This window comes from Labrus mixtus, chromosome 20 (genome assembly GCF_963584025.1).
Source record: "Labrus mixtus chromosome 20, fLabMix1.1, whole genome shotgun sequence".
Classification (NCBI taxonomy): Eukaryota; Metazoa; Chordata; class Actinopteri; order Labriformes; family Labridae; genus Labrus; species Labrus mixtus.
The window spans coordinates 15128514-15149445 of NC_083631.1; the positions used below are offsets into that span (position 1 = coordinate 15128514).

At 40.6% G+C, this 20932-nt stretch overlaps 1 protein-coding gene across 2 annotated transcripts in view; it reads left to right on the forward strand.

Moving 5' to 3' along the window:
* lasp1 (LIM and SH3 protein 1) overlaps positions 1 to 20932 on the forward strand; it is a 30070-nt gene that overhangs the window by 3196 nt on the left and 5942 nt on the right. For both annotated transcript variants that reach the window (XM_061027290.1, XM_061027291.1), the window contains exons 2-4: positions 8170 to 8264; positions 13665 to 13749; positions 19146 to 19253. In XM_061027290.1, coding sequence (XP_060883273.1) covers positions 8170 to 8264; positions 13665 to 13749; positions 19146 to 19253 — 288 coding nt within the window. The remainder of the gene's footprint in view (positions 1 to 8169; positions 8265 to 13664; positions 13750 to 19145; positions 19254 to 20932) is intronic.

Consider the following 20932-nt stretch of genomic DNA (forward strand, 5'->3'; position numbering starts at 1 on the left):
TGTTTAAAATAAGCCTTTGATATGATCTTATATCATCATAGTGGACCTGTGACAGATAAAACAATGGATGAAGGATTAATACCGTATATTCACATGTTAAGTTGGTTAGGTGTCAAAAACAAGTGACTGCACTTTGGCTTACATGATCAGAGATGTTCAGACATGGTTGTCATTTACAGAAGCGTGTGTGGAAATCAGATTTCATACATTATTTGCTTCAAACACTGATAAATCGGACACAGACTTTAGTTCTGTCCACTAGTTTCAACTGAGTATCAGCTGACAAACTTGTTTAGCTTTAATGTGGTCTTTCTGGTTAACGTGAGCCTTATTGTACTGCTGATTCGCAATCCCAGGAAATAACTGAAACAAGGTGGTTAAAGGTGCGAATAGTACAGTATTGAAGTTGTTTACAGCTCTGTACAGCTTACATTATAAACCCTGAGCTAATTTGTTGCTTACATTGTGCAACATGTAATCACTAAACTCCCTCTTTTATTTATTTGATTATTATGCATATATATGGTTATTTTATTGGAGGATATGTTCATAGTTGTTCTTTGCTAGTTGTGTTATAATCATTCATCTGATCCACGTTTTTAAAGCACCTTTATATATTTAGAAAGATTATTTCTGAGAGCTGATTCATGTTCTCCAAAGCGACAAGAGGCGAGGACTCTGTCCAACCACTCACAGTCACCTCCCTTTTGTGACTCACTGTCTTTCACAAACACACATTACAGTCAAAATCAGCTGAGGTGTTGACTCCACAGTTGACAACCAGGTATTTTTTTTCTCTTGGTCAGTTTTACAGAAAATTAACTAGTACAAAGAGTACAGCTTTACCCGAGCTGTTATAGATGCATTTGTTGCACTTACTTAAAATAGAATAATAGAAAGGAAGCTGTGTGGTTCCGAAAGTAAAAAGTCCATTAATTTTCTCCATTTGATAATTAGCCATAATGTCATGTACCACAAGCTACCTGTGTGTGAAACGATGTTATATGCTCCTGTGGAAGATACAAGTTTGTATGATATCAACCTCATTTTAAGAAAAAATGTGGTTTATTCGCGATATCAGGGAAAATAACTACACTACCCATGAGCCATAGAGTGTCACAGCGACGTCTCCGATTGGTTGAGCTTGCTGTTACCATGGCAATGTTTGGCTCCCGCCCCTCGGCTCCGAATGCAAACGGATGGTTTCACTAGCAGGCCAAAAAAAGTGGGCGGTCACTGTTGAGTTCTATAAGACACACATTTAGAGCTGCCCCTAAAGAGTCAACCCAAGTGTTGAAAAGTTGTTCAAGTTCTCCTGTTATTCACAGGATAAAAAAAAAACCTCTCAGGGCGCTTTCACTACTAACCTGTTTGGTTTGGTTAAAACAACTCAAGTTTGTTTGCCAAGTCAGTCTGGTTAGTTTGCGCTGGTGTGAAAGCTGTCAATCGAATCCTAGTGTAGACCAAACAATCGGACTAAGACTGCTTGAAAAGGTGGGTCTCGGCCAGTCAGTCTGGAAACAAGCAGGATGTACCGGAGACACAGTGTACACATGCTGTCCCTGGGTTGTTAGTTAAAGTAGTCGGCAGCCAAACAAAGAGTACAGATTATCTCAGGTATACAAGTTAAGTGGTTTCGTATTGGGCAGTAGAGTTTGTTCACTGCTCTGAGTAAAGTAAGCCTTTATAAGTTACCACAACATCTGACTAAAGTTATTAACTGCAAAGTGTGCTTGAGCTTTAAAAGATAGTTCGCACATACATGTGCAAGGCTAAAGATGACTTAATCAGCTAAAAGAAAGCAATGATAAATGAAAGTTCAGTTCTATGATACACTTTATTTGGTGCCAGGTTCATGAGATGGGAGAGGGACTATGTTATACTGTGTCAGAAGAAAAATGTTTGGTCTCTTTGCTGGTTGCTCTGACATATTCAGAATCATTATTGCTTTTTTTCAGTTAATGTTGTTGCTAACGGGCCCAATTTTTAAATGTTCTTGTAAGATATATAACCACTGCTAGTTGACCAGAGACATTTTTGCTTGGGTCAAGCCCTAAAACACCTTTTTTTCAACAAGTAATGTTACACAAAATGTTCTGACATTTCACCTTAACCCAGGTTCAACTCTCAGTTTTACTGATTCACTATATTTGTGAATCTTGTTGCTAGGGTGTCAGCTTGTGTGTGTATGTGTTTGTGTGTCTAACTAAGTGCACATTGCAGTCTGAAGTGGTTTGAAAAGTGTTTTAAGTGCATACTCTACTCAATCATAGCAATGTCTTTTTAAATCACTGTCTGCCTGCTGGCAAACAACAAAGCCCTTGGCTTGGGTAAAAATTAATGGCATCAGGTAGGCTTATAATTAACCAGTGTGCTTTAATGAGGTAAAGTTTCCTTTATTAGTACCAGCCAGATGTGGGCACTCTGTCTTTTAGCACATCTTATGCAAGAATAATCTTCAACACTCTCACATGCACAGATTAAGCTGCTATAATGGTCTACAGTATATGTGTGTGTGTCTATGTGTATGTGGTGTTTTTGATTTATTAAGCCACCATTGGTTTAAATATGTGCGCATGGAGCCATTACAGCTTCTTTTAAATTGTGGGCTTAATAGGCCTCGAAAAGAATAATACAAAGAGGTTTAGCACAAAGTCAATTGACCGAGAGTTATAAAACATGACATCAGGGTCCTCAGGGATGTCCCCCAGTGCTATGAGGCCCTAAATGATTCTGATGCTTAATTTGGTAATTAACAGAGCGTCAAACACTGTCTATAAGTGGAGTAAACATGTATATTTTTTAAACAAAAAATTAGTTAACACGGTCAAAACTTCTCATCTAATTAGTGTATGAAATAGGGCTGCGAAAATCGCAAATTCATCTCTGTCTGTACATGGTCTGGTATCTAAATGTTTTGGTTGCCTCATATACCACTCAATGACTTTTGCCCTGTCTAAATTGTCTTTTGTCTTCACCAAGAGGTAATGGTGAGGCTGACTGAGCATTTTTACTCTTGACCAGAGCATTGGATCCCAGCCGACACACATGAATCATGCACTTAGACATATAACCTACATACAGTGTATAAGTACACACACACTTGGTTCATAACGCAACACAAACATAGACACGGATGCACACGTGCCCCTGAGCTGGGCTGATACAGGGAGACAGTGTAGTTTTGTGTGTGTGTGTGTGTGTGTGTGTGTGTGTGTGTGTGTGTGTGTGTTTTATTTCTAGGGCTGCATCTCTGCAGTGTCCTCATTTTCCAGCTGACTGCCAGATCCCGGCTTGGAACCCAAGAGCCAGGTTTTCCTGGAGCTGGACGAGGCTAACTGCTGCAAGGCCTCTGTAACACACATTTGGCATGTTTCTCGCCCCCTCATCTTCCTGTGGCATCTATTCAGTTTAATCCTGGACTTCATATCCAGCCTTATGATCCTGTAAATTCCAATTGTGTCTTGTTTCACATGGGTGGCAATTTCTTCCTGATATGAGAATGAATCTCAAAGTGTGTCTCTAGTGACCACATGTGATCAGATTTCACATCCTTGCAGACATCGGCTTCAAACTGTGGGAAACTGAAACCACTGCTGAGCAGACAATCTAAATATGTATGTTCTAGGGATGCTACAATACAATCAGCTACAGTTCAATACCTCAGTTTGGTTCTGACAGCCCTGGCTTTATGCAAATTCTAAAAGAACAGTGAAAGGTTATGGAAAAAAAAAAATATTTTTTTTAACAATTTATTTATTTTACTTTTAAGCAAAACAACTTTTCCATTTATACAAATTTGTGGTGTCTATTGGTGTATAGTCTCAGTGAAAAGAAGGCAGCATTGAAATTGTGCCAATGTAGACCTGCTGTACAAATAGGAAGACATTTCATTATTTAAAATAGATATTTATTTTTCACAGACTTTCACACAGAAATGGGTTGTAAAATGTTGATATCACTGGTATGGTCACTTTGCTTAAGCGCTGCTTCGTCTTTTCTCTGTTAACTCTCACTGCTTTCAGCTGGTTGCTGCGTGTTTAACAGTCAGCAGTTTCACGTTACAGCCTGCTGTAGTCTGTTGTTGTAAACGTGGACAAACTAAATGTTACCATTTGAGTAGGTGACGTGTATGAAACAATGTTTGCAGACAGTTACTTTTTTGTTGACCGTTTTCCGATACTTTGTCAATATACTCAACGCTAAAACCGAAATGTCCCCAACCCACCGATTTGAAAGACGCTTCCTCATACTGCTGCCTCTCCTCACTGCTTGCTTAAGAGTAATGTGTGTAATCTGACACCAGTGATGGCGGCTTCCCCCAACTTTAGCTTATAGTGATTTGATATTAACTCGGGGGCAGGGGTTTACTTATCCCGGCGCTTGGACTCACGGGCACGCACAAACAGAACCAATTCTGAGAGAAATACAATGCATGGAATTTAGTGGTACGCAAAACCGCAATTCAGGTATGTATTGAACTGTGATGGCATACCGAGCGGTTCAATATTACATTTTGAATTATTGCATCCCTAGTATTCTCACCTGTACAGCATGGAAAGATGTCTGACAAACATGCCAGTGATGTATTTGAGTTCAAATGTTTACGACCAACTAGGGCTTTCCCCCTGTAAGTCAGCAATGAGAATTCTTGTTGAGAAGACCTTACATTAATTATTATTTTTATTTTTTTATGAAATTCACATTCTTTTTTAGCTGTCATACACAGAATAATGTAGTCACAATATTTTAACAAACAAGCTTAAATATATGCAGAGGTCTCCTCCTCTTCAAAACAAATGGACTCTGAATAGGACACTGTTTGGGCTCTTTGATGGAGCTTCAGCGGCTGTGAGCTGAGCTGCCCCTAAAGTTTCAGCTGCGTTTGGCATAAATCCCTCACCTGGTGAATGATACAGTTAAATGTATAGGAAGGAGCTCAACCATATATTTTAACTGTTACAGATATAGTTGACTACAGTGACTCAACTTGAAAAATAAAGATAGCAGCATCCTGGAATGTCGTAACGTCTGTGCTTGTTGTAATCTGATTGAACTCAGAGTAACTCAGAGTTAAAAATGGGAGTTGTAGGCTGATATACAAATTTGCTGTGGCGCTGAACTGGAAAAAAAAAAGTCATCAAACGGACAAAATCTGACCTGGGTGCAGCCCTGCACTAATCAGCAAAAGTGGATAGATGCAGTTCTAAACACCCAAGAGGGATGCCTGCATGGTCTTGTACATATGTGTCCTCTGTGAATGCATGCACATTCTGTTAAGAGCTGTCCCCGTTCGATTCCTATAAGGCATCAGAGTTAGAATTTTTCATTCTTTGTTCACCTGAGAGGGTTATCCATGTAATGGTTGAAGGGTTCCAAGGATTGACACATTCTAATGTGGGTTAGCAGGTCTGTTGAGGTTTAGGAAAAGTTTGCACAACACTTGAGTTCAAGAGGCTTGTTTTCTGGGTGAGACCCAAGGTCAATATTTATACTGGAAAACAACAGGCGCGTCAAAGTCCATGCTCAGCTGATATGCTCACTTTACACTGACATCATTTTATTTATAAATTTCATTGCTGGATAATCTGGTATCCATTTTTTTAAGATTCTGAGAAATGAGAAGAGACTAATTGCATTCGGCTACTACACAACAAGTATGAACCAGACAGTATGTAAAGATGGCGGCCACCACAGCTGCGGATCAGCTGGACCAGGAGGAAATGGAATCTGCCTGCAGTATGTTATTGTTTGTAAGGAGATTTGCCACTGCAGTGCTAGCCAGAACAATAGAGAGGGAGAGCAACGGAAAGAGTAACATAATGTGTCCATGTGCAGTTCCCTCAGGCCTGACTGGGTTGTAGTGGGATAAGGAGTTTGAATTCTGAAGGCTTGGCCCAGTGTGTTTGGCTGTGGATCACAGCCACGCTGGACGGAGCTCATGCTCAATTTTGGCTTTAAGTCCCCCTCCTTTTGGTGCAGTATTCTTGGCCCACAGATACAGACACCCATGTCAAATACACGCTTATACTTTCCTTGATGTCACATTGGGTGGTCCGTCACATCCAGACAAAACATTCAAGACATCTCTTAAAACCAGCCTGAAGCCATATTCTTGTTGGCTAATGGAAGAATGTGAAATGCTCATTGTGCTGTGTTTGGTCATGTTTCCATACATAGTGCTGCCATTATTGTGTCCATGATGTGCACCGTTCATAGGCGGTCACTCTCAACATCTGGCTGATTTATTGCCAGCTGTGTATCAGTGCTGTAACACATGCTTTATATCATACTGTATCACTGCATGCAGGGAAGTGATGGATTTTTCCCTCAGTAATGCACAATTCTTATCTTATCTGTAGAAGACCAGTTGGAATCAAACTTGGAAGAAGAAAGTGATGTTGCACTTTAGTGTGTTCCCGCTTTTTAATCCTCTGTTTTGAATCATCTGTTCTGCACTGTTTGTTAGGAAGATTAGTGTATTGTGTGTGGGCAATTTGGTGAAGAAGAGTGGGAGACAGAACGAGAAGGATGACAGAGTGCCCTGAGGCCATGTTAATAAGGACGCTGTCTTTCTTTCCCTCCCATTCTTTCCTGCTCCTTCCGTGTCTTTTCACTCCTCCCTCGCTTCCCTTGACGATAGCACGAGCAGCCAGATCATTGCTTCACTCTCTGGCGTTTTCTCTCCCTCGGCCACCCCTCCCCTGCCTGCTCCATCCTATTGCACTCTCCAGCTCCTTCCTTTCATGTTTCCTCCCTTCATCCAGTTTTCTTCAATCTTTCCTCCCTTGATCCCTTTCTGAACCCTCAGGCCACAGATCAGCCCGTTGCCAAGAGGAAAAAAGGAAAATAGCAGGAGGGTGTGTTGATGGAAGGAAGGAAGGAAGGAAGGAAGGAAGGAAGATACAGTTTGGAGAGAGATGGATGTTGAATCTATAGAAGTATGCAGAGATGAGTAGGTGAAAATAAATAGATTCAGAAGGTTGTTTAAAGATGCACCATGATTGAGATTTTTTCTCTGCTTTGCTCAAGGAAGTAATTCATCATAAAATATGATAATAAATTATATCTGTTTGAGGTGAAAGCTGATAATGAGAGAGGCTTGAAGAAAGAGTGGAGTTCATAGAACTCTAGTTTATTCAAACCAACTTGAGTTGTATATTTTGGATTTTTTTGTGCTGTATCCTTTATTTAATTAAATATAACTACACTGATTGAAGCAGTTGAATATGTCTCTCATGGACTTCTCTGCATGTCCAGCACTAGCTGCTCGCTGATCTGCAACTAATTTCCTGGAGTTTATTTTGTTTTTAGGTTTGGATTCATTCAGTGCTTCTTACAACACGCGTATAGAGTTGGATTATTTGCAGAGTAGCTTGTCCTTTAAAACAAACACATTTGTAGTTTAAGCAAATAAAACACAGGTTAAAAATCGGTTGAACAGTGGTAGACAAAGGTTTAACAGGTAGGGGGCTGCAAGCTGATCTGCCACTAGCATCTCTCTATATATGTATATAGAGAGATATACATATATGCTGTATGTTATGTTACTTTTTTTTTAGTTTTCTTCATCTTTGGAGGATGACTAGAGTTCACCTTCAGTGTAGCTTTTATGTTCCTGGTTTCGACTCATGTGTTTCCTCTAGAAGAGGGGACATCCACTTTCTTTGTCCGCAGCTCAAACTCCTCTTTGCAGTGGGAAGTGGCTTGTTGTTGTCACAGTTTCTGTTGATTGATAGTCTATTTGTATTTATTTATGGGCTCATAGTTAGCGTCAAGGTATGAAAATGACTGCATAAGATTTGGTTATACACGTAACTGTTGCTAAACTTACCTTATAATGTTAGTAAAAAAGTATATTGCTTCTTTGTAACTGTTCAGTGCAAGCATACACAAACTGCTCTGTTTCTACTTTGCTCCACTTTTCCCCCGCAAAGACTTAACAGTCACTCTTCTTTCTGTCTTTACCCAACCCCTGTGGCTGTGAAACCTCAAGGGAATAAAAAGTAGTGCTGGCCTTACTCATTCAATTAGCTTTCTTGTGCCAGTATGGGTGTTTTTTGTGAGCGAGCGGTAGTTGCTTCTTTTGCGATATTAGGAAGGTAAAACAAATGTCTCAAACTCCCTGTTTAAATGTATCTTCTGTTCTTTCTCTCTTGTCTCTGACAGTACTGGCATAAAGGATGCTTCAGCTGCGAGGTCTGCAAAATGACTCTAAGCATGAAGAATTACAAAGGCTTCGAGAAGAGACCATACTGCAATGCGTAAGTTGTCCCCAAAGTCTTCATTTTGTGTGTCAGTGAGCATGGCCAATGTTTTTCATACTCAACTGGTTCTGCCCGTTTCCCAAAGACACTGACAGCAGTGTTTAATCTGTCCACAGACGGAAATACGACCCTCTAAATGTGTGTGTATTCATGTTGCAACCCAATGAAGGCCCCTGTCTCCCTCCTCTGCTGTTTATCAGTAACTATTTCAGCTCCCCTCTCAGAGAAAAGGCCTATATGTGGTGTGGGAAAGTGCCTCCCTCCTCCTCTTCTTTAGGGGAAGGGGGGTGTATCAACAAAGGAAATTCCTAAAGTTCCTCTACAGTGACACAGGCAGACACACTGAAAACTAGCATGTCCACTCACGCTTCATCACATACTCACACACTAAAAGGCTCATCAGGAATCCATGGAATCTCCCTCGTCCATTACTTATAATGGTTATCTACTCCTCTGTGTGTATGTGTGAGGGAGTTGGATGGTGAGTGCATGTCCTGAGAGGGAATGCAGAGAAGGCGTTGCAACATGTTCTCACAAGCTCTTTTGCATTTTGCCTCAATTTCGGTTTTATTGCCTTAGAAGAAAAAAAATCAAGACGTCAAGCACTGTCATATTCATCCCCAGTGGAAAATCTATTGTGGTGTGCTAGCCTGTGTTGTGCACAGCTGTTGATTCCAAGAACAGGTCATTGGCTCCAAGTAGTTTCTTTTTTTTGTATTGTGTTTCCTTAAGTTGGACCAATTTTAATCTGCTTCTACTATTATGGGAGTCTAACGGTTCATTCAGACTAAAAACAACTTAATTGTAACCTTTTTCTTTTGATAGTTTTCTGGATAAATCAATTAGTATGTTAGTCAAAAAAAAGAAGGAAAAATCATTGATCGGTGTTTCCCAAAACCAAAGACGACTATTTTTAGATGCCCTTTTTTTCTAAAATAATATTCAAACCTTTTGTTTGATTTATCAAAATAGCAAAAGGCAACTAATTTAAAACTATACAACTAATTGAATAATTGATAGCCATTGCAATCAATGCTACAGCTTTGAGTCTGCACATTTTCCTGAGTGGTTGAAGTATATTTTTGGAGATGCATTTTATGTTATGTTCCGTCCAACTCAACGAAAAGTTGCAATGTCATCCTGAGAAAATAAAACCGTACAAACTATTACTTGTTAGATAAGAATTTCCAAATGGAGAAATTGCAATCACATTTTCTTCTATCTGTAACTGGAATAGATGAGTAGTCATCATAGTATGAGAACCCTACTGTAAGGATCTGTGTACAATTCTATTGTCTGTGTAAGCCAGCTTGATTAATACAAGAAACACCCTGAAAGTGCAGCACCTAAATGCAATTGGCCATTCCTATTTTATATTATTTACACCTGTCCTGTGTCAACTGTAATATGTCTTCTGTTAAAACACCAAACGGTGCATTTTTATTGCGTCTTTCCCTGAACAGGTTTCAAAATTGTTAAGTAGATTTGTCAGTCAGTCAAACAATTTAAGCTCCATGCCATTTTTTTCATGGTGTTGAACTTATCAACAGCTCCCTGAATCCAATGTTTGATTTTTTTTTTTACCTGTAAAATCAGGACAACATCCATATTGTTCTTTTTAGAGTATGGGGTTGGGTGACCACAGCAAATCCTCAGTGTAGCTTCAACGAACTGCAACCTAAGCAAAAGCTGAATGAGCCATAATCCTTGCAAACACTTGTATGCAGGTATAATTATAGATATGTTTAAGATGATTATATTGTTTTGATCAGTCATCTTTTCCCCCCTACATTTAATATCTTCATGTTTCCGTTCTCTTCCAGTCTTAATCTTCAACAGATCATTAACAACAACAGGTGTTGTCCTACTTTCAGAATAAAGCGTCTTCTTTTCACCTTCCTTCTTCCGGTGTTCCCATCTCCCTGAGCCAACAGGAGCAAGCCCCTTCAGAGCCTGTTTATTATGTCTATTTTTGTTTGTTTAAAACCAGCCTTGTTCCAAGTAAACATCATCAGTGGAAGAGCCTCCTGCTTCAAGAGAGGAATGCAGGCTGCTTATTCTGTGGGATAACTGCTTTATCATTACTCCTCTATATTTGTCCTTAGTAATTGATATAGGCGTTGTTTGTTTTCTCTTTCTTCCCCCCCCCCACCTCTTCCTTGAGAGTCTCATTCCCGATTAGATGCTGGGGTTATGGGGGGGATTGTGGGACATTTAGGAGGGCAGATCAGTAGTCAAAAAAAAATCTTAATTTCCCGTCGAGACTGCTGGAGACTTGGTGGGATGGTGCCATGATGACTTATGGCCTGAATTAAGTGGAACGTCGATGTGGCGTTATTAAAAACTTGTCACACATGTCTTGATTTAATGTTTTCACTTATATTGCTTGACAGCTGTCTTCCATTTAGCTTTATCTTGAATCATTGTTTATAAATTGATAATAAATAACCACTCTCACAGAGGGCAGGACACTTCTGGTTGCTTAAACAGACGCTGTGGGGCAGGGGCAGGGCGCTCTGTGACTCGTAACTAGATGTGTCCGTTATTTAGATCTAAGCGAACATGCTGGCTGATGTGATAAAACAATATCAAATCTGAGTGTGAAGCTGCTGTTAACAGCAAAAAGTTAGGCTTAACTTCAGAAAATACAACAGCACAGTAAATCATGTGGGAAGCTAATTCGCACGTCATTATCTCATTCTCAACATCTGCCCTTAGAAAATTCTAGCAATACCCACTCCTGCCTTCTACAAACTACAGCTTGACCTCTTTGACATACATGTGTGTGTATAAAATGATGTCTGTCTAAATTTAACCTGCTCCTCTTTATTACATTTGTCATGTAGGATGTCTTCTACATGTAGAGAAATGTGTCTTCTGAAAGATGCATTGAAACCTTTTCAGGTCTCACAGGGGCTAGCTGCCAACAACTCCTCCTGGTTCCACTATGCAAACAGGAATCTCCTTCTGCACAGTAGGCGGTTTGTGTGTGTATGTGCGTGTGTGTGTTTGATTTTACACATGCGTGGTGTCCTCACTCACCTCAGCAAAACCTCCCCTCCATTTTGATCACTCCCTCTTTAGCGTTCACAGGGGCTAACTCAGTTTGTGCATGTGTCACCAACTCCCGTCTGCGACTTATTACCTCGTTATACAACCTGACAGATAGATGAGTGCACTTGTGACTCACTCATAACCGCAAACAGCCTCAGAAACAGGAGCATGACTGAACATAAACAGGCACACAATTGAGCGTGCCGCCCTCTCTGAGTCACCCAGCTTATATCTTCAACGCTCTTGTGTGATTGTGTTGCAATTTACTGACCCTTAAGTGCAAAGATGGTTACTGAAGACGCACAGAAGATGACATGAACGCTGTTATGCGAACATGCTGGTTCTGAGGGTGTGCAGCTCAAACAAACACTCTCTGATTCAGCCAAGTCAGCAGGCAAAGTGATGCTCTGTTAGAGGAAGTGTGTTCCACCACAAACTAGTCACAGTCAACTGTAGAAAATTAACATTTATTGAGTCCTAGCTTTGATCAAGGGAAAGTCCCCAAACAAGGTAAAGACAAATATTGGTAAATGGATCCACAGGGGTTAAAAGTAAAAAATGGCTCTCAGTAACACTTTCTTGTTTATTTTGTCTCCATACAGATTTACATATGTCTGATGCAACATTAGCGTGAGGAAATTAGCCTTTAGGCGTTAGCCCTGGGAAATTAATATTGAAGCCTCTATGACCTACAGTAGCCGAAGGAGCCATCAGCATAGAGATTTATTATTTTTGATGTGTCATTTTTGAAAGCAGCAAAAATACCCTTTTTTTTTTTTTTTACTTTCCAGGACAAAGATTCTCAATGAGTGAGACATTTGACTGTAACAAGAAAACAAGAAAAGAGATAAGAGATTCAACACGAGCCAAAAGTTTTTAACATGTTCTCTCTGCAACAATAAACAATAGCTGCATTAGCCTCAGCTGCTAACAAAACAAACCACTACATCTTTATATTGCAGATCACTACAGGGAAATGAGTGCTAGCAGTTGCATGAGCGTGCACAGGCTTGCATGTGTTTCTACAGATGCAGCGGGGATCAAGTGCTTAAGTTTGTTTTATATCACATAGCTTTGAATGTCAACTTGAATCAACTTCTGCTTCTGTTTTTCAGATCTCACTACAGTATATTCCTGCTCTGGTCCTACACTACGAATTAATGCTTTTGGTTTCTTTAAAGTGGCTTCCAACTTTCATTTTTACTTCCAACCGCAGTGCTTTTGTTCAAATGTTTTACATCCCATAATCACGCAGAACAAATGCTTATTTATCATGTTTACCATGTTGTCAAGGACACAGAAACATATTGCCTAAATGGGTTACCCAGAGGCATGGATAGTAGTTGGGGACTTTTGAGGTCACTATGAACTCTAAGGCAGGCTGGGAACTGCAGTCCATATGAGCCTTTTATATATGCTGTGAGGGCTCTTCCTCTCCTGCTGGATTCAAGCCATATGTTTCTGCTGCCTTCAGGACCAAGCTGAACTGTGACGCACTGTATTTGTGGACCTGAATGCTACTTGATCACAACCAGTGTATAAAAACACTGACTTATGCCCAGCACGCACAAACCATTGAGAGCGGTTTAGGCAATCGATAAGTAAGCGTGCGATGAATTGCTTTGGAGTGATGCTCGGTGTGCTGCATGCGTGCATGTCTGCATCATTTCTGCTTGTTTATGCTAACTTGTGTATATTTATGTTTAGTTAAATTTGTTTCAGACAGAGCTTTTTTCTCCTGAGCAGTAGGAGGTCTGGTGGAGTCTGCGGCTGTCAAGAAAAGTTCCCAGAATCCTTTCAGAAAAGAGACTTGCCTTTACGCTCTGCTGAAGGGGGCTACCCATGACATCATTCACACTCACCCAGTGTCTCTTTGACCCTACTGCTCTGCCCTTCCTCTTCCTGTTATCCCCCACAGGGCCGTGCCTGTTTGAGTGTGTGCCTTATAAGTGTGTGTGTGTGTGCCTGTGTTTGGAAAGCTTTTTCCACACCTGCTATGGATCGCCTCCAAAACTCTGCAACCTTGAGGCTCTCATCCCCCCACACAGTCACTGCCTGCACTTCCTCTTTCTCAGACTACCTTGGCTTCCACTGACTGAGCATTGTGTGTTATACTGACATGCTTTTTGTCTACAGGGGCTCCTAACTCAACCTCAGGACCACCTTGAATAACAAATACCCCCACTGTGGGCCCACAGACTGCACACTGCTTGAGTCATGCAATTTTTTTCTTAAGAGTTTTGGCTTGAGCAACACAGTGCTAGTCTGAGAAAAATGATGCATTTGTCTGTGTGTGTTCACTGTGTGCTGACTTTCTTTGCATTTTTTGTGTTTATTTTACAGACACTACCCCAAGACAGGCTTTACCTGCGTGACTGACACTCCAGAGAACCTCCGCCTCAAACATCAGAGCAAAATGCAGAGCCAGGTAACTCCTTGTGCCTGTAATAGCTACTTATAGGATTCATGTTTAAGCTTGAGTCCAGACCTGAAACATACACATACACACATAAAAGCTAACTTTCAGATAAAACAATCAGATTGATTCAAATATTTAACATTCAAAATAGCTCACTGCTTCAGAACAGACCTGAGAACTGACACATTAAATTGATTCACAAGGACAGTAAAGAGAGTTAAACATAGGTACAGTCATTTATTAATATGATAAATAGGCTCCCCGGGTATGCCTACAGGTTGGTTGCATCATAGATGAGCAATCCCAAAGTGTTGTTTGAATGAATGAGGCTGTCATAGGTTATTGCTTTAGTCTTTTCAATGCCAAATCCAAAAGAAGAACACTTTTGTTGTTCGTTTAGTGTAAGTTTAAAAAGGTGGCTGGTTGCAGATTTCTCAGCTGAAACTGAAATTTATACCACAAACACACAAAAAATAAACGTCAAAATGTCTTTCCTTTAGCAAATGTCCTCTGCAGACACAAAACAGGAGAAGTTAGGCAAACATAGGTAAACATGTCTCTCCTCACAGCCTTCTAAGAAGTAACCCATCAACCAGTCTGCTGATCTCACACACATTAAATACCCTGTTACCTGTCCTCTTGAGCCAATCAGAGTGGACCTTTGTAATCAGTGCCAGATTAGCTGAGATGTAATCATTCTCACCTCTCACGGAGTGAATGAGACTCGAGCATGATTGAGCAAAGAAAAAAATACCAATACCTTAAGGCCAAATAAAGCATGTACAGAGGCCTCAGTCCTCCAAACGGACGGCCCAGGTTCAAATCTGACCTGTGGCTCCTTTCCCGCATGTCATTCCCCACTCTATCTCTCACTGATTTCTGACTCTACCCACTGTCCTGATAAAGTCATAAAAAGCCCCAAAATGAATCTTAAAAAATAAACTTTAAACAGAATAAATTAAGTTGAATTCATTTAAAAGTCATATTAACTTCAGTTATGTTAAAGAGGAAAAGGAGTTGCACATTTTTACATAAACATTGACAGATAATTTAATCCTTTATTGATCCCTAGTGGGGACACATAGATTTTATCCTTATACAATACAAGGATTACTGTATGTCCTTATGCATTGTTTGGACCATACAATTATAACCATGGCCCAGAACTAGTCATGTGCTCATTTCAGCTCTCTGCATCTTTATTGCAGGGGAAACCATACAACTACCGTACCTATATGATCTGATTAATACCCACAAAACACACTACTATGGCTGTTTCCGCAGAAACTAAAATAAAAAGGACCAAATTATATTCAAGGATAAAAAAAACTCTCATCAGACAAAAATAACCCTCTGAACTAGGTCATGTGTTATTGCCTTAATAAAGATGGCTCTGTCACACAGACTTCACTCCCCAACAGACTTATATCAAGGTTTTCCCACTCTGGATGTCTGTAGAAGTCTTCTCAATAACAAATCACTGGTAAACAGTCTATACATTAGTGACATAGATTGGGGCCAACTAGTAACAGTAAGTTTTCAACCTTGCAGGCGGTCATATAAGGTTTCACCTCTCATAATGCCATATTTATGGCCATATTTATGGCATTATGTTGGTATTTCAGTTGATCAGGATAAAATCTTCAATCAAGAAAAAAACGCTTCACTATTTTGATCTGAAGGGGGTTAAGTGAGAGTGTTAAAGGATCCAAAGGGAAAAGCTGAAGGGGACAGTCTTGTTGTTTCAGCGTGTGTTAGAGGAGACTTTTGTCCTGAAAGGAGGCGGGGCTTATCAAAGAGTGTCAAGTCTTATCTGAGTGTCATTGTCACACATTGCAGATGAGGTCGGGCTGTGTACGTGAGAGTGGGTTTTTGTACAGTATTGGGGTGGGGGTAGTGGTCATATTGAGAGGAGGACAATTGGGGGATCAAGGAACAGATGGTGTTTTTCTACATGGATTTTGCATCCTAACAGCCCACCACAAACACTCCAAATAGACCAAGTGATAGTTGTTTGATTTGTGGTTTATCACAGCACCAGAGATTTTTTTTAATAGACAGAATATGTTTGTATGTGATGGGGAAGGATTTGCTTTCTCTATTGTAATTGTGTGGTCTGTAAACCATGGTTTTTACTCTCTACAAGGATGTGTCTAATCAAAAGAAGGACTCAGTTTTGGTAACAAAAAAAAGGAAGAGCAAGGAGGTGTTTATTTATTTAGCTGCAAGTCTAAAATCTGTCAATTTAAAGAAACACCCTGTTTAACCACAGAATATTCTAAGAAATAATTCTATTTCCCATCGGCTTTCATGAAAATGTATTCCAGCAATAAATTAAATCGTACAAATTTAAATATAGTGTTCATTACTCAAATGTGCGCACTATAATGCAAGTGTGCTACTGTCTTATTCTTCAGTATTATTGCACTTGTATCAGCGTCAGGAAGTTTGTTGTGTTTGTCGAGAACTGTGACCATATAACCCCTCTCCACCAATACTGCCGCTGCGTTGCTACGGGAACCCTATTGCTATGGTAGCAGGGTAGAGGTTTGTCACACCTCATTACAAGACTTTGCGGAGGGAAACAGAGAGAAACGAGTCAGAGAGCGAGAGAGAAATAAAGAAACTGAAGAAAGCAATTGGGGAGGACGAGAGAGCGCAATGAGGCACACATGAGGAAGAAAAAAAGAGAGACAGGAAGGCACCAACACAGAGAGAGGGAGGAGTGCAGGGTAAAAGAGGAAGAGATAAATGTAAAATCCGCAGAGGAAGGCAAGCTGGAGGAATGCAAATAGAAGCAGAGAGAGATGATAATGAGCGTATGAGGTCCAGCTCTTTGGGAGGACTCTCTATGTTGCTCTGAGGCAGTAAAATATGAATGAATGAAAAAAGAGCCCAGAGAAGAGAAAGTGGGTGGGGAAAGAAAGCAGGAGCATGATTGGAGGAGACAAAGCTGTTGCATAGACCCACAAAGACAAAGGAGATGGACTGAAAATAAAAATAGGGGAGGATCATATATTGGTCGATGAAAACGATGGACGAAGATGGGTTCGAGGCCACATCCATCTTTTTCATGATTTGTGTGTGTGTGTGTGTGTGTGTGTGTGTGTGTGTGTGTGTGTGTGTGTGTGTGTGTGTGTGTGTGTGTGTGTGTGTGTGTGTGTGTGTGTGTGTGTGTGTGTGTGTGTGTGTGTGTGTGTGTGTGTGTGTGTGTGTGTGTGTGTGTGTGTGTGTGTGTGTGTGTGTGTGTGTGTGTGTGTGTGTGTGTGTGTGTGTGTGTGTGTGTGTGTGTGTGTGTGTGTGTGTGTGTGTGTGTGTGTGTGTGTGTGTGTGTGTGTGTGTGTGTGTGGGGGCGGGCTTCAAAGCCCTGTATAATTTACCACTTAATGCATAGCATCCATGGTCATCACGCATGTTTTCAGGGGACGTCACGCCCGCTGTACCACTGCATCACACTCGGACACATTATCTGTGAATCATACCCACGTCATGTCATCACAAGGCATTTGGAGATGAGGGGAGGATTGGTCAGCACTCTGTTTAGTGGTGTCAGACATGATGTGGATGTCAGGCGAGAGCATGGAGGGAGGGAAGAACGTTTCGCAGTCATGTTCTGTGCAGCCGAGCTCAGTTTTTATTAGGGGTGCAGGACATTGGTGCACACACAGTACAGACATGCGTACAGGGTTTATCAGTCTAATTTTACAGTTAGAAACCATTGGTGTGCAAAAATCCATGCACAGGTTGCAGTTCAGCTCACGTTCAGTGCACACTTGTCTTGTCATCTGTCCTGACCCCGGCAAAAAAAAACAAAAAACAAAAAAACAGGTTCTTCCTGCATGACCTTTGTCACAGAAATGAGTCACATTCTTGTGTAAACTTTTTATAGTATTTGCCATTCTTACAAGTGCATTAAACAAAACAGAATAATGTCGAATCAAATTACCTGTCAGCTATGCATGGGTTACTTGTTGAAAGCTACAGCTTTAGAAGTTCTGCAGGGCTGGAATAGTGCAGAAACACTACAACTCTCCAGTCTAAATGAAGGTCAACATGTTCACATGAATGCATTTATCATTGTGTGAAGAATACTGAAAGAGATTTGAAAAACACGCAGAAAAGGACAAAAAGACGAGATGCAGTTGCGGTTTTCACTTAAAGTTGAAAAAATACAATGTTCACATTTTAGAGAGAACCGTGCAGCCCTACTTTGTAGGAGACCTTTGCACCAATTTTGTCAGACACTACAAATATCAATCTCAGCCGGTCAAACTTCACTTTAAGGAAACAAATGTTGGTTAGAAGAAAAATAATGTTTGAGCTATTGTGGCGAGTTACATGGCTGCCACAATAGCAATGGCCCATTTTTAGATTAGCAGTTGGCTCTCCCTCACACATGTGAGGGAGAGCCAAATGTAGCTGAAATCTTTTTTTTTAATTTTTTTAAATGAAGTCAGGTAGCTGACGTCTTGTGAAGGTTAGTAAATGGGTGTACGTGGTTGTGGGTTTAGAAACACGAGACTGGCCACAAAGCAGCTGTGAGGGAGAGTCCCCTGCATTGTTATTTCAGATACTCATCTGACGCTGCATGGGCTGGACATTTCCCCCCTGTGCCCTGAGGGTGAGGATAGGGTGGGACGGCTCAAAACACACACACACACTAACACAGACCAAGGCTCTTTTTGTAGCACACCACCTCTTATTATGACCATGTATGGTTGCCAGAGCATCCTGCATGTAAGGCCTCCAACTACCCAGCAAACAGGAAGTGAGTGTCACCACAAAAGACTAAGCAATATACGTTGAGGCGACTTCACTTAGCTTGCACTTGTAACAAGCGTTGGCATGCAGTGCTAATGTCAACTTAAGAGTAAAAAAAAACAATATAACCCTAAGAAATCAAAACTTTCTGGTTTGCTGAGTAGATATCTTGCAAGTTATGAAATGTTTACATGTTCTGAAAGTTATGTTGCTTTTAACTTGTGGTGACATATCAGCGTTTCCTTGTTAGTTTATCTGATGGTGCCAAGCCAGAAATAAAAGAAAACCAAAGTATTTTCCTGTAGCTGTAAAAGTTTTTTACTTGGTCAGGAAAAAGGACAGGACTTTATCATTTGCTAAGATGTAATAAACACCACAGGTAACATATAGTTGAAGAAAGATATTTAAACAATAAAGAATTTTTTTATTTTTTTTTAAGAAATACATTTTCTTAATTTTTTTGCTATCCTTTACATCTTTATTGAAAGATCTTGTGTCTTTCGGGATTCCTTGTTGACACACACAAATGCATTAAAACTGTTCAATAATCTGATCATGTAATTATTTTCCCCCAATAATGTGTCACGTCATCAATTTTGTTTGTCTTTTTTTTTTTTTATAACATGATCCTTTTTGATCTCCAGTTTCGCTACAAGGAGGATTTTGAGAAGAATAGAGGGAAAGGTTTCAGTGTGGTCGCAGACACGCCAGAGATGAAGAGAATTAAGAAAACGCAGGAGCAAATCAGCAATGTAAGTGTCACCAGTATGATTCACCTACTTTTGGACTTGGACATGAAGAGCTTTTTCTAGTGCTGAATGCTGCCCAGACAGCCCAGTGTGGAGCTAGTCTGCTGAGAAATGTTATGTATTTTTTTTCTTAAGACAAAGGGTTTGTTCTGAGCAGGATGTTTTGTTTACATGAAGTACAGTATGCTATCCCACCCCGCTGGTACCACAACTTTTACACAGGTCATGTTTTTTTCTGTTGTATAGTTCAAGTCTTTCTTCAGTACTGACTTTAGCTCCCCATCGTTACACTTCCTGAAATTGGTTGCATCGTGTGTACAAAATTTAAAATACCCAACATGACTTTTTCATTCTTTTAATTCATTACCATACCAGTTAAAGTCAGGTGTCCTCTGTTCACACTGTTTCTCATTCTAAGTATTTCCGTTCCCCTCAAATCACTCCCCACATCGGCCATGTTCCTCCAGTCTCCCTCAGCTCCTCTTATTGATTTGCCATTTCTCTGTAAATACAGAGCACCGATGTAGAAGTGCAAGCAGAGTTTACCTTTTGTCCCAAGACTGCTGAAGTCAGCTGGAAAGACCTTTATTTCCATGCCAAACACACAAAACATGCGTCATTTTGTATACGCTGCTCTGTGCTTGCCTCACTAATAGTATAATTATTGTGCAGGGTGATGGCTAATTACTGCTTTCGTGCGCTGAAAAATGTTGTGTGTCTGAGATCAAGGAAATGTGGAGGACAGAGGGAGGAAGATACATATATGTAACATGTAGTTATGGTTGCACACACTCCCCACATGAAGATAACACGAGTATAATGTTGGACGGATTGTGAAGTGTTTTCAGTCTGAGCTGATAACCAAGACATCTGCCTACAATCAGTGCGTCATTCCCAGCCAATCATAAGGGAAGCTCCACAGATGAATGTTTCATCTTTCACTGTTTTTATTCACTTCTCTGGACTCTTAAGAAACAAACCAGTTTACTCGGCCCTGCATCAAGAATGTCAACAATGTGAAGCCTTTCAATCGCTTCTGCTTGTCTAGTCTGTTATACTTGTTACTTTTTTTAACTGACTCATGACTCTTTACTCTTAACTGCTATAGTTTCTCGTCACCTTCCGCTCATGAAACAGGAATTATTGAGAAGTCGAGGCAAGGTTTAGCTCACTTCCTGTAAATCCACATACACCATCTGTTCATCCTGCTTCTTTACAACAGACACAAAATAATCTCCTTTACAAACTCTCACTTAGCATATTGCACTTGAGAACAGTCACTGTGTTCTCTCAGTCACTCGCCTCACTGTCCTCGCACAAACACTCCCGTCATCCCATGCAGTCTGTCTATACACTCCTCGCTCACGCCGCCAGCACAGTGGTGCTCTTTGAGTGTGGGTGTAAGCGGGGACAGAATCAGGATTGTAAATCTTGACCAGGACTTTGTGAGTCAGTCTGTTATCAGCCTGGTAATAAGGAGGGCCGGGCTATTTAGTGCAGTCATGGAACAGTCACTCAGTTTCAGTTTCATGAGTGTGGCCCCTGTTTTATGTTGAAAGACTGACTGTTGCTTCTGTCTAACTGGGGTGGAGAGGGGTAAGGTTGATCTTTGTACCTGGAATTGAGGTGCAGATACTTATTTTTGTAATTACACATAAACTACTAACTGGGAGTAAAAGGAC